Below are 15002 nucleotides of genomic sequence, written 5' to 3'. Positions count from 1 at the left end.
TGAAAAGTTGACGGAAATTTAGTTGGTCAGTTTGACGGAAATTTAGTTGGTCAGTTTGACGGAAATTTAGTTGGTCAGTTTATAAGAAAACTGAACACTACAGGACTGGCATTTTGTGACCTCTGCAATGAAGATTTGAATTACGGTACTTGCGGCTGGAAGAGTTTGGAACAGCACCTATAAAAGAAGCTGCATAAGGAAAAATTGAAGCTCAGAAGGCATCTGGAAAATGTGCAATTAATTGCATGAGAGAACAAATGTAGCCCTCTGTCAGAATATGCGCACTGCATGTCGCCAAGCACCAGCTTGAAAGGAAAAAGGATCTCATTGAGAAGAAAAAACAACATTTGCACACTGAGCCAAAAATGAAGATTAAATGTTTGCCAAAGCCGCAGAAAGAGCTCAACCTGCATATCAACAGGTTGTGGTTATTGGAGAGAAAGACAAGTGAATGTACGGGATTATTTGTATATAGTTGATGTACTTGGCTGTTTATTTTACCAATTTCTTATAAAAACAGACAAGTATAATATATTTGCTGCAAAAATTTAGAAATTATTGTGACTTAGTTACATTGTGAACACTGACATGCACATGAAATAACTTCAGCATCAATAGTATTGGATGTGTGATGTGATTTGGATTTTTAATGTAGCTTTAACCATTTTTCTGTCATATCGCTATGATGTCTGCAATGTGGCAGTTTATCATGATGTCTAGCACTGGGGCATCATGCTGCAGACATGTAGCATGATGTCCCACCCAGTCACATTATTCTGACACCAGGCCAACTAGTCCTAACACTAACCTCTTAATGCTGAGCACCAAGCGAGGCAGCTGTTAGTACCATTTTTGTAAGTCTTTGGTTTGACTTGGTCGGGGATTGAACCCACGACCTCCTGCATCCGAGGTGGACACTCTTTCCACTAGGCTACTGGAGCGGTACAAAATAGTATTGGAGAACAAATTCATGTGACTATAAATATTGTGAAATTACTGAATTCAAATTGAACATTTTTGGTAAGTTTATTAGTTTTTCAAATGATTATTTTGGTGTATTTTATGATCATAAGTTGCAACAGGAGCAATTTTTGATGAGTGTAAAATGTGTTTTTGGCCTGGACCCCTTGATCGGGGGTGCTGTCCCTCAAGACCCCACTGGGGGAGGACCCCTAAACCCCCCTTCAAATTTTTTCAGCTTTTCTTACGTAAGACCAAAATCATGTCTGTAAACACCACTTAAACCCAAGAAACTACAATGACCCTTTTGGCATTTTTAAAAAGTTATATAACCTGGTGATATCGCGCACAGAGTTTTCAAGGTCTTCTCAAGTTTTCAGGAAGCATCTGTTGACAGTAACTTACCTTTTTCCATAAGTTATTTTGTTTATCACTGCAATACATAATTAAGTACAAAAAGATAAGAAAAAATCTAATTAGCACTTATCTACATCAAAAGGACACTGTACCATCTGGTAGCTATTCATCTTGTGTGTCACCTCATCCAACCAATTTTCTCCCATTTAATTTATTTGTGCATAATTTTTGTAAAACATGAAAGCAGCAACAAGTTCGAATCTAAAACATGATATATAATATTAACTTTTAATGTGCATTATTCCTCCAAGTAAATTCAAATGAATATGGAAACATTTTTTTGGCAACAAATTCAATGATACAACTCTTTCAAAATTGAAGGCAATCCCCCAGTTTCAAAGAATTTTCAAGGTTCTGTGAACTCTCTATTTCTCTAATTAGAATAGGATAATACCCACATTTCTGTGTACAAAATAACATTTTATTAATGCCATGTGATCCGTTTAGAAAATGGATCAGAGTTTATATTAGGAAACAGAATTACTCCTGTGCATTGTGTCTACTTATACTGTATTTCTGATGCCCATGCTGTCATCTGTAGAGAGCTTGTTAGGTCCATCTTCTTTATGAAGTGTCCATACAATGGTGGATCCAATCCCAGTTGCAGTTAACACCCTATAGCCCCTTTTCTCCAATTTATCCAGCACTAGCCTGGGTGGGTCATTAGTCCTGTACTCGATGCTGAAAGACAGACAAGTATATGTATATATATATATATATAAATAACAAATGCAAAAACTGTTGTGTACAAAAATAACATTGCAAACACAATGGTTTTTGTGTTTTATTTGTTTTCTTGTTTATGTTTTGTATTTGCCTTAGAAAAAGACTCATTGAGAGCTGAAAGCACTTAGGGTAGTTAGATACTAGTTTTGTACTGTTCGTTGTCAGTGTATTGCATATATATATATATATATATTTATCTTGTTACATGATTACTACCATAATGACAGTAAGCCTAAGGACATTAAGTCTTGGCACATCCTTAATTATTTGCACAAATAATTTTTTTATGGCCTATAAAAGCTGGGACATAAAATTACAATAATCTTTTCATGTACTGTAACTTTTGGGACACATGTTTTTATTCTGATCAATCGGTATCATTTACTGATCACTACATTACATCAGCTGTTAATGCAATGAAGTGATAGAAAATAGCAATCTTTTGGGGGAAGCTGGGGTAGAAAAATACTGCCAATCAAGCTTTCTTAATTCCAGGCACAAGGCCATAACTTTAACTATTATTACATATATTAAAGTTGTATTATTTGTTGGCTTTTCTTAATTATTATGTTATGTACATCTGTATTTCATGCCTGACGTTGTCCCAAATCAAGGTCATGGTCTACCTGACCAATAACATCTATAATACATAGGTAATATGTTTCTAAGATTATATATTAAAAATTCAAATCATTATCAATAAAAGTAAATATGCTGACTTGTATCTGAATGTAGGATATTAGTTTTCCACTCGGAAATATCCAACATTGTTGACAACTATGAATGTATTATAGAGACTGACCTACATCCTGGCTGTATTATTATGTTTTAGCTTTTTATATAACACTGTTTAATTGAAAAATTACTTATTCTCACCTTAACATCTGATTCAGAATCAGTATTATTTTTGTGTTTAGCTTTAATTTGGTTTGATTTATTTATTCAAGCCATTATTCATTGGAATTACAATGTGCTCAATAATATTCTTGGACTGGAACATTAATTTGAAATTATAGTGAATTCAGACAAGGATATTTTGGAATATATTATTTTGATACATCAAAAGACTTAGCACATCTTCACACCCTATGCCACTGGTGCAATAGCATGTTTGGGACTACAGGCACATCAACACAATCAATATCAGAATCCATTTGGAATACTACTGGAATTTCATACATTTGGACTTATGATAGAACTTTTGCAACTACTTGAGATTTAATTCGCAATACTGTTAAGTTCTTTTTCAATTTTTAATTTGCATTATAGGGAAAAAAATTATTTGCTGAATTTTACAAAACTTGTCAGGTTTTGCTCTATTCTGTTACTTCAAGTAAACTATTAAGACCATAGAGTTGTAACATTATTCAATCAAAACCCTTTTCTCAATCATTCCTACAAGAACATCTCATGAAATACCTATACACTTTCTAGTCTTATTCAATTTAAAAGAAACATCAGTTAGTTCTAAGAGTTCTCAAATTACAAGACCCACTTAATAAAGGAACTTATGCTCAGATGGCTAACAAGAATTTCCAAGAATCCAAGATAAGACCATTTTTGTCCTTCATCCACCAAAGATACTGGTGGCCATGTATAGCCTATCTTGTGCTGAAAAATGGCAACAAACCCTACAACAACAACAACAACATACCACACATGGTAAGTTTGGCTAAATCTCTACAATAGTTTTGCAGAAATAACAAAGTTATTTTTTAAGTAACATCATTCAAGATGCTCATCAGATATATCCCTGATCTGGGTTTCGTAAAAATACATTCATATTTTTTTGTATAATCATGCTCATAAGACAGTGCAGCTAAAAAAAACTCAAGTCAAGATAGCTGACCTTGAAATCAATGTCAGAAAGTTGAGTATCGACTGGATCACTGGAATGCAACTAAATACAAAATCTGAACAAAACTCACTTGCATCTGTACAGGTCACTGTGTTCATAACTTCAGTGAAGTACAAAAATGCAAGCAATGACCTTTGACTTGACTCCAAATGTTAATTTGGTCTGGTTTTCAAAGTTCCTTCAGCAGTATAGATGCAATAAATGTTGGCGGTTCGATCAGCACCATTTTCATTCATAAATTATTGAAAATATTGTTATAAGCATTGTTGTGGACACCTCATGTCAACAACACTATAGTATTAATGCAAGTGTGTGTGTGTTTGTGATTTGGATTTTTAATGTAGCTTCAAGAATTTTTCAGTCATATCATTACAATGTATGCAGTGTGGCAGTTTAAAGTGATGTCTAGCACTGAGGCTTCATGCCGCAGACATGTAGCATGATGTCCCACCCAGTCACAGTATCCTGACACCAGACTGACCAGTCCTAACACTAACCTGTTAATGCTAAGCGCCATGCGAGGCAGCTGTTAGTACTATTTTTATAAGTCTTTGGAATGATTTGGCCAGGGTTCTAACCCATGACCTATATCCGAGGCAGATGCTCTAACGACCAGGCCACCGGAGCAGTGTATTCATGCAAGACTGGTGATATGATTTCCAAGATGGATATGATGATGCCATGGTGGTGGTCAGATGAGCACCACTTTTATTAAAAACCAGATGCATATTGCTATAATGGTGTTTAAGTGAAAATGTTGTGTCAATATGTCGATCCATTCAGAAGTAACCATTTAAAGATTTCTGTATGGCCATCACAGCAATCATTTAGGAGATACATTCGAATCTATTTAATGCAAGAATAAATATATATTGCAAGAAACTAGTGGCTCTTGTTTTTGTTTTCTTTAAATGTCATTATAGCCATACAATTAGAAGTATCTGTTGCAAGATTTTGCAAATTTCTGGAGGTCACATCAACATCATTTTCATTTTGGGCCAACTGTACACATTGTATACTGAGAAGTTAAATTAGTGAAAACTCCAAGCTGATATGCCCATTACTTCAACATTAGTGATAACAATATTTTCAGTCTTGTAAATAGGCTGTAGGAGGATCCAAATACATGTAAAGTGAATAATTGTCATTTAAAGGTTTGTAATCAAATTCTAATAATGACACTCATTACTGAAATGGTACTGAATGCACACATGAACTGTATGACATTTACTTTAGGGATGCTCACAAATGCTTCAGGTTGGCGATAATGATAAACAGAAGCTGTACACAGAGGTGGACCAACTTTTCTAAGCACACATGCATTGAATACTTAAGACTCTTTAAACTATTTTTCAACTGTTCAGCATCTGATTGACACGTTGATAATTCTTCCTCTTGGACCCAGTTCTGAATCAATGACATCTCTTTGTTGTCATGGACGGTCTGTCTTCATGCGTTAGCTGTTCAATTGTCAAGCAGTCTGATGTCTAATCCCTATACAGTGGAGCATATAATTGTGCCTGTGAAATCATGGTAGTAAGCTATTTGGTATTTACCCCTCTACTGCAGCATTTCAGCACAGAGTGAGCATTAGCTGCCCACTGCAATAAGTGGGAAATAAAAAATTGCATAAGGTGTACATTAACATGGTAAATTCACACACAGCTGCAAGGTATCATCTACATTTACTTATAAAGAAAGGGTAAGGATTTACCTGCACAAAACTAGAAAGATCCCTTGTCAATTACCTGGTAACAGTATTTTAAAGAATGTTAATAAAATAAAAATTCAAGACAATCATAACAAATCTGCATTTTTTCTGGTAGTCCAATGAGGATTATAACCCAAATGATAGTCATATCAATCTTCACGTACATCCATACACTTACAAATTATTTCCAAGAGCCTTCACCGAGATGGCTCCTAGATATTGCATTAACTCTAAGTCACTGTATTCATCACCAACTACTGTTGGGCCACATTCCTGAAAGAAGAAAAAAATCCTTGTCTCAGGATGTTGGTGAAGCTACAATGTTTTAAGGTGTTGAGGAACTGCTTTTTGCATGATAAAACACAATGCTGACAATTTATGCATTAAATATTCGAAGGTCGTTTTAAATGAAAAAACACATTCAGAAATTACAAATACCAATACAGCCTTTTCTTTGGTAAATCAACAGTAAACAGATTGGCTGCTACTTCCACCATGACATATTGCAGAAGGGTAAAATAAGAGGTTGCACCAAATGTCATTTTGTGCTAACCTAAAGGTGGCTCATATGTATCATCATGTTTCTAGTTATATATCAATGTGGAAAAAAGACGAAGATAAAATAATATGCAGTATCAAACTACATTTTAGTAATAACCTTTACACAAATGCTTGTCCATTAAACAAATAAAGTCCAATAAATCAACTCCCAAACCTGTATTAGGTTATGTTGGGTGCTTTGGAACCCAATCTCCTTTATTCATGAAACTCAACAATCATTCCACAGACATTTTTGCAAAGCATCAATGCATATATCTATTGTTTTCAGACAGTGACCAATAATTATTGTATCTTTTGAGTTAGTCAGCTGAAGGAGATTTCAGAAATCTGTACAGCATGTTACTGTATCAAATTAATTAGCAGAATAAACTAGCAAATCCAGATTGAATAATACAACCATACCTCCTGTAACCATTTCCAATTACCAAACTACACAGGAGATAATTTACTGTTCCATGAATAGCTAGAAAAGCTGCACTTTTGCTCATTCAAAATTGTTGTTTTGGTCATGTGACTCAAGCATTGGTGAATGTCATGTGATGAATATCTTCTCATCATGCAACTATTATCACAGTTAAGCCAACTGGATGGATTTTACACTGTCTTTTCCTGGCAATAATCCAAGGGCATTATTCACTCCTCCAATCTTAACTACCATATCTAAAAAACAATATGATCAAAGTCTGATACTTCAGTTCATTTCTGTCAATTGGAATATCATCCTTCGACTTGGAATTAAATCAAAGGACATCAGATTGCAAAGGGAGGAATTATACACTACTAGCAGGTCTTACATATTTGTACCCCCCAACCCAAACTACAGTAATATATTACCTGCTATTATTTCATTGCTCAATGTGTTATCCTGTTGGAAAGCTCATGGTCTAAGATGAGATGTGAAGCGAACGTATAACTCTTGTCAGTAGGATGTTAGCTGGGTGGAGAATGGCTCAACTTGATTGGCCAATACAAATGGACCCAAGATATACAAATACTCACTCTGTTGCAACATTGATAAAGGTAAAATTGATGAGAATGCCAGATGATGAATTTGATAATATCATCCAAAGATGAATGACTATAAAGACCCAACAACTCTGACCACATGGGCTCTGATTTCCATGAAAGAGAGATCACTCTTTGTGAGAGACTGATCAGCTCTTTTAATTGTCCAAACAGTCCACCTCAAAATGATGGTTGCCATATCAACTGGAGCTACAGAAGAGTAGTTGATTCTTGGCCAGAAACCCTGGTTAGCCATAAAAAAAGACCAAATCATATTTACCACTGAAACATACACAACCCTTTTCCACTGACAAAGCATGAATTTCACTCCTTGCCAATACTAGGGAGGTATAAATAGCAGCCAAAAAACAAGTGAGAGGTTCCTCCTTGATATTAATGAGCAGATGAATAGTCTCTGGAGCCCAAAGTATCTGACCAGTCCTGAAACATGTGGGTCTGAGGTATAGTGGAGACCACTGAGAACTTAAAGAGTGATGGAGATGGCTTCTCAACATCCCATAAAGTGCAATCTTTTTCTTCTACATGAAAAAAATGTAAATCTGCACCTGCAGTTAAAGAGGATCAAACATGATAAACACATTTCCTACTGCACCCATTATTGAATACCAGTATTCTCCACTTGGCATCATATGGAAAGTCAATTGCCTTGTAGCCAGAGTGATACATTTGGCAACGTTGCTCAAAAACTGATTTTGGCAGACAGACCGTTTCATGGCGATGCATGAACATCGATGATTTGAGAAGTGTGCATGATGGACACTCTCTGCTGCAACAGTGACATAATGAGGGAGCATAGTAAACAACACTCTTTGATTCTCCTTACATGTACACATTTAAGTGATCAAATCCTATTCATACCATATCCAGTCCAATCCCTTTATCATGATTTTCTTTCATAAACTTTTACCTTGCACAATGTCAACAAATTGTCTGCTCCACAATTTAAACAGTGAAAGCAGAACTAGTGACATGACTTAAAATCCTCAATTTAAAAAAATCCCTGTTATCTAGCAAGTGGGGGGCCCATTCAGGGTGTATCGTCAAACCTGTAAGCTTTGTTTCAATGGGGGTTCTTATGTCCAGAGAATACGAGCAAGTTAATGAACCCACTCAATCCTTCAAATTCAAAAAAGGTGCCATCAAGACATGGGGCACATGATTTAAGGTTGACTTTAACTACAATATTCCATTTAATATAATTTAAGAATATAATAAATCATTATTATTCAATAGACCTACTACTGCTCATGTATACAAGATCTTCATTAAATTGAAGAATTTTGAAAATCTATTTTAAAACTGTTGCCTCAGAGACAAAATTTCCTGATTTTGTATATTTAAAAAAAAAATTATTCTCATAGCATACTACCGATGGTCACTGTATTTCTCCACTGCCATGGTAATACTGTTGGATGTCCTCATTATGGTACCTCCCATCACAGCTCACTTCCAAATACCTAGCACTTTTGGCAGACCGACTGATTTGAAATGAAAGCTAGCACACTGACCAATGTCTCACCCTTTGATTACTAATGCAACAGAATAAAAATGAATATGTATGCATGCTGAGACTTTCTGGAGCATTGTTTTCTAAGTGGTATAGGGTAACAAGACATACTGGCCAATAACATTAACTCATACAAAGTAATTATGACTTAAATCAATTTCAGAATCAAAGCTGGATACTTTGTTGGTTTTCTGGGGGGGAAGTGTCTTATTTATATGGCCACTATGCTCCAACTTTTGCAAAGAATATTTGCACCACTGCTACGTACCCACAATAAAACAGACAATCTGCACAGCGACCTGTCAATACATGATGAGGGATAAGTCCAAAATATTCAGCTGAACATGACATTTAGATATATCTGTTCTTGGGTGGCCAACTACAGTAAGGTGATGGGCAACACATAGTTCAATAAATCAGCTGCAAACCTTAATTCTTATTAACAGGTGGTTATCCATCAAATCCATTATGACAGTACATGTTATGGAACTGATTTAATGAAAAACACCATAAAATAAATGAAACTGTTCAATTATCATTTACTGTGCACAGTAAAGGTTAATACTAAGAAATAAAGTAATGATCATACAGTAAATAGTTTTGTTACAACTATAGCAAATGACACTTAACTTTTAAAAAAAATTGTTTCACGTCACTGTGGGTAATTTTCATCGTGAAATTATGGATGTGAATGATAATAATCTTTTTAAGTTTGCATTACTGCTGGGGTGGTGAAGTTAGAGTATCAATGTACCCTAGGCCAGTACTAAACTTGGTCCAGAAATGAGCACGAGTCTAACTGTCACAATATTGGGTAGTTAGAGTATTTATCAACATGCGCAGATTTCATTGAGACATCATAGTACTACGTACAATCTATTGTATACTGGATCACACCTTTTGTTTCATCTTGTCCATTAATGTCCATGTACTTTAAAATTGACTTTGTCATATGTACTTCTCGGGGAATGTAAATATTAATAACATTCGAAAGGAATATGGCTGTATTTGGATCCAAATAAAGCAAATAAAAGTCATTTATGAGTATGCAGAATCAAATTCTAAAAAATGACAATCATAACGGAAATAATCAATGATAAATGCCACAATGACCTATATCATTTACTATAGGAGGCTCTGGAGCAATTTCAAACAAAGAACACATCCACCCACTCCACACAAAAATACCATTTCACAGCGTTGCGACCACGTGTAGTCCTATGATGTACGACGTCTACTCGGGTCTCACTAAACACCCCAAGACTCTCCAAGAACACATCAAGACTATAAAATACCTAATTTAAACTTCAAGAACAACACAAACAAACAAAGAAACAAAAAGTGTGCATATTTAGCGATTGTTTATGTAACGGGCAAAGTAGTGAGGTCAAAGAGTTGCCAAGGGAAATAACTCCCATTTAAACCAAGAGTGTTCGGGTGCAGTAATGTGAATATTTATCAACATTTATAAATGATTAGCAATACCACATGGGAGCAAGACAGTTCGACCCCAAGAAAATTCCCAAGACATTTCAACCTCAAGACACTTCAACTCCATTCAAGGGACAATATGCCCCCAACTCATGCATATTTAAAACAATAATTAGCACTAATATTAATTTCCACTAATCACACCATTATCATTGACGTCTGCAATTAAATATAATACCAATGCATCTTTAAGTCGCTGAAAAAGATGTCAACCGTTAATTATAATTCACTTTTATTAAGTTAATAAATGCACACTAATCTGAATGAAAAGAAGTCACATTTACTGCACACTATAATCTTGTATAAAAAATCATGTTTCTTTTAGAAACAATATTTTGTACACTGCTAATGGTCATTTCCACTAATCACAAGGTTATTCACTGATGTCTGCAATTATAAAAAAATATGTAAACAGTTAATTATAATTAAAGTCACTTTTAATAAGTTAATCAATGCACGCTGATTTGAATGAAAAGAAAAAGGTTCAAAAATTAAATACACAACATGCTTTAAATTTGTACAAAAGGGCTGAACATTTTCATTACATGCCAGTTTTTATCCAAAGCTTTAATAAAGGTGTTTGGCATACTTATGTGCACATTTTGGATTAATTTATAGTAAATAAAGTTTATATTGTGACATTTCGATCGGAAATATTTTGGTATAATATGAACTGAATTGTGTGAATTGTGACAATGGCATTTAAAATATCATAATCATGTAAGGCCTCGCCAGCTTGCTTTGTCTTGTAATAGATGCGGGAAAAGGCAGCATTGTATTTGCGATACAGGTTAGTGTAATGATTCATTATATTTTTTATTCTGTTAGCCTTCCTCTCTCAAATATTTATTTATTCATTTCTGAGTTGAACATACCAAGTAGCATAGATGTTGCTTGTATATTCATATATTTTAGATATAAAAATATATAATGATTTTATTGCTTCAAGCTTACCAACTTCATACAGTTCTAGACCTTCTTTATTTTTAGAACATAATGTAAATAATTAAATATTTAATAAAATCTTATTAATTTCAATATTTCAGACAGACTCCAACACTGTTTGCAGTAATTGCAAAGTATTAACTGTTTGACTTTAAATATCAAGATATCATGTTATGTAGTTTCAAAGGTATTTTATTTCTAAATTATTACTGAGCATGAAGTTAGTAGCGAAATCTTCTATTCAATAAATCAATATTACAATTACAGATACTTATAAATTCTTAATATTTAACTTTCCAAAACACAATATATCTTTTATGATTAGAGGTATATAATAATAAAAGCCTTATTAATTACAGTGTATTTTCCATTTTGTGATTATATGTACTTTGATTTATGTATACGTTTAATGTCCTGCTTTTCGGATTTGCACCTCCAGACGCTGTTATGTATGTTGCAAATGTGTTCTTTTTTTTGTTAACTGATAATTCCCACTGTCGTGAAGGGTGCTTCTATCATCCATGAAATGGAGCTGTGTCACGCTGAAAAATTTATGTATTAGGTCTTGCGCATGTTGCAATTTCCAGTCAACGGAAAGTTTTAGAATGTTATTGATGGACTCTGCATTGTCATTTGTCAAATTCATGCGTTCAGTATTTCTCCAGCTAGGTTTTTTGAAAAATATTTCTGTAATCTTGGTTTCAATTTATTTATAAGGTATGGTGCAAATGTCGGATGCTGTTAATTGATGATTGTTTCCAGAAGTTCCAATCGACTTTCAAAATCTATTGTAGTATTTGCATCTGTGATGCCACCGGTACCAAATATTTGGGTCATTATTATGTCACGTTCACCTTTTCCACTCATATTTTATTTTGAAGTGCCTGACATTATCCTTTAGATGTCTTTAACTGATCTGACATCATTAGATAAACTTTACTTTCAATGGAACATATCGGATGATTTAAGTGTATTTGAATTAAACGGCTTGGTGGTTTGCAAGTTACTGTTGATAATTAATTGTGTATGTGACTACCAATCATTAAATGACCTATATATTCAGACAGATAAATTTCATCTGATATGTCAAGCATGACACTGATGTAAAATCAAGGAAATTACAAAGCAATTTTCCTTCCCAGCTACCTAAAATCAAAAGAAATCACTCCTGTGGAGTTTGTAACACTCTTTGGTCATGTATTCTAAATGTGTCAAAAATTTTGATGCATGATTTAAAATGAAATTTTTTATATAAACAGTTTATAACAAAATAAATGAGAAGTATGGTGCATTGCCATTTAATGAGGAATTGTTTAAAAAATAATATAAAATTAAAGTTTCCGTAGGTTTTTGGAAATAGGACCATCAACCAGTACTATTAATCATTGATAGTAACAATGTCCGTATGTGTATTTGCTTTTCTCGCTTCTTGGTACGTTTTTGAGAGCTTTGGTGCATATATATATATATATATATATATATATATATATATATATATATATATATATATATATATATATATATTGAGGTGTTTTTGGAGTCTTGCGGTGTCCTGGGGTGTTTAGAGAGACCAACGTCTACTGATATTTCTGTTGCTTGGTCGACCTAAACAACATTACATTTTATAGTACGATAGACAGGGTCCAATGTCAGAACATATCATGGGGAAAATCTGACGTAAAGTTAATTTTGTCACTCGGTATGATTGTTTTCCTTCAGGTTATTGCTTTTTTTTCCCCTTTTCAACATTAAGTTTGCGTCGAGCAACTGTGTCTAACGACGTGGGAAAATATGGCGTTGCGAATAGTCAAGGTCTTGGTTTTTTTTTTTATTATTTTAGGGATGAAGTTATATATTAACTGAATAATACATGAAAAATGTGATAAGTCTTACAAGTCGTATCTGTGTACTTATCAGAACGTAGGGCATTTCGTTGAAGTGTTGTCCACTTCTGCAATTATGCGACTGTTGTCGACTAAAAAGTGGAACCCTTATCCGTACCCGTACCAAAAATACCAAATAGCCAGAACACGTCATCATGGAGAAGAAGAAAACTCTTGTAATTAAGCATAAAAAGTGTTATATATTAGGATTACTGTTAATATGTAATAGTTAATAAATCGATATCTTATTGGGAGGGGCTGTTTTCGTATTTTACCTGGAATAATGATTTTGTGAGACTAAAATGCGTAACATTTAAAACTTTGTCACGGTAGTAAGAAAACCTCAGCACATCCGAAAAGAAAAGAAAAACCAGAAAAGACAATCTTTTTTTTACCGCTTCCTTTCTTTTCAAATATTCTGAGATATTCTTCCTAAAGTGACAGAGAAAATAAATGAGAACAAAAATAGTCCTACATATAAATAATTTTCTTCTTCTTTTGTTCCCCTTGGATATTTTGATATTTTCCGTATACAGACAGGTAGATAGCTGCACAGGGGTTCGTTACAAAGAAAATTCGGAGTATCCGTCCTTGAATCAAGGGATGGGGGTGTTTTAGTGTTATATTGTTACAGGTTAGAACCCCCATCCCTTGATTCAAGGAGGGATACTCCAAATTTTCTTTGTAACGAACCCCTGTGGATAGCTGCATATACGCAGAAACGCAGCTGCATACATAACTTTGACAAGAAAAAAAAATGCATCTAAAGCAACTATTTTAACGATTTGCCGCTACGCAGCGAAGAGAATGCCTTCATCATTCGATACTTGGGCATGACAAACAAACAAACAAAAAAGTCTAACGTTTCAAAGGTCCGTAGTGGAAATACAAGATACAGGAAAATTTGTATAACGTCGATAGTCTTTTTACATAAAATACCGGCTTGTGACGAGCTCTTTTGCCGCGCGATATTAAACAAATAGTACATATTTCAATAAACAGTTAGACAGATCGTTCATAGTTACAAATAAAACATATCAGAAGTATTACAATGCCAACAGTAACAGTACCTTAAAATACAAAACAACAATAATGCAGCATACTTTTATTATTATTATTATTATTATCATTATTATTATTATTTTAAATATAGACATACTTATTTATAACATATCATGGAAGACCCATTCGGAAAATCTTTAAAGAAATATGACAAGTTTGTTATTGAATATATTCACTCGGCTTATTTATCAAGAAACATAACAGAAAATGAGAACACTCACATATTAAATTTCACCTACAAACCAAAGTAAATATAATGTTAAATAAGCAGCAATTACGTGTGCAGGATTTTAATCTTTGAAACTCGGTAAAACAATGTGTAACTTTGGACGTGATTTGCCGTTGACCGCTAAATAAAAGGACCTAAAAACATGTCCGAATCAGCCTGCTCGTACAAATGTAATTCGTCTATTCCATTAATGTTCGGTGATATTGGGCGGGAATCTTAATTTTGGTGGAGAAAAAAAAACTGTCGGGGAAGCCGGGGCTAGTTGATACTGGGGCAAGTTGATACAAGCGGTATTACTTACTTAGTTATTTTCAGGAAAGCTCTATCTTGTATCTGTTTTTAGACGCACGCGAGATATCTACGCTGCATTTCCGGCAAGCCGTAAACCTCGTTGGTCTTCGAGTTATCGGATGTTTTTAATTTGCGAGTTGCGTTGAAAACTTTTTGAAGATTTCTTGCTAGCATTTAGCGAAAGCACGGTAAGCACGACAAATATAATTTTAATACTGATTTATGCATAGATGTTTCCGCTTTTAAACGGAAAAGTGTCGTTCAGTTCCTGCTCTTCCATGTAAAGTAACAAAGAAATTTAGCATGGCCTACCTATCGGGGCTAATTGATACACA

General features: G+C 34.2%; 1 protein-coding gene across 1 annotated transcript; it reads right to left on the bottom strand.

The window, feature by feature from the left end:
• Window positions 1-229: 229 nt before the first annotated feature.
• Window positions 230-13217, bottom strand: LOC149804988 (GTP cyclohydrolase 1 feedback regulatory protein-like). Its single transcript, XM_089946272.1, has 3 exons — window positions 13096-13217; window positions 5851-5945; window positions 230-2058 (listed from the first exon to the last, which is right to left on the bottom strand). Exons 1-3 carry the CDS (start codon window positions 13129-13131, stop codon window positions 1881-1883), a joined length of 309 nt encoding a protein of 102 aa, XP_089802398.1. The 5' UTR covers window positions 13132-13217; the 3' UTR covers window positions 230-1880.
• Window positions 13218-15002: the final 1785 nt, after the last annotated feature.

This window comes from Sinohyriopsis cumingii, chromosome 2 (assembly GCF_028554795.1).
Source record: "Sinohyriopsis cumingii isolate HCF-2022 chromosome 2, ASM2855479v2, whole genome shotgun sequence".
NCBI lineage: Eukaryota > Metazoa > Mollusca > Bivalvia > Unionida > Unionidae > Sinohyriopsis > Sinohyriopsis cumingii.
The sequence above is the reverse complement of the archived record's forward strand: the minus strand, read 5'-3'. Positions and strand labels throughout refer to the sequence as shown.

Excerpts from the sequence above, each read along its gene's own strand:
- LOC149804988 (XM_089946272.1), bottom strand. The coding sequence starts at position 13,131 with ATGCCCTACGTTCTGATAAGTACACAGATACGACTT. Across the intron at positions 5,946-13,095 it reads TAAGTACACAGATACGACTT|GAATGTGGCCCAACAGTAGT; the intron begins GTAAGACTTATC and ends TTCTTCTTTCAG. Across the intron at positions 2,059-5,850 it reads AAGGCTCTTGGAAATAATTT|CATCGAGTACAGGACTAATG; the intron begins GTAAGTGTATGG and ends TCTGTCTTTCAG.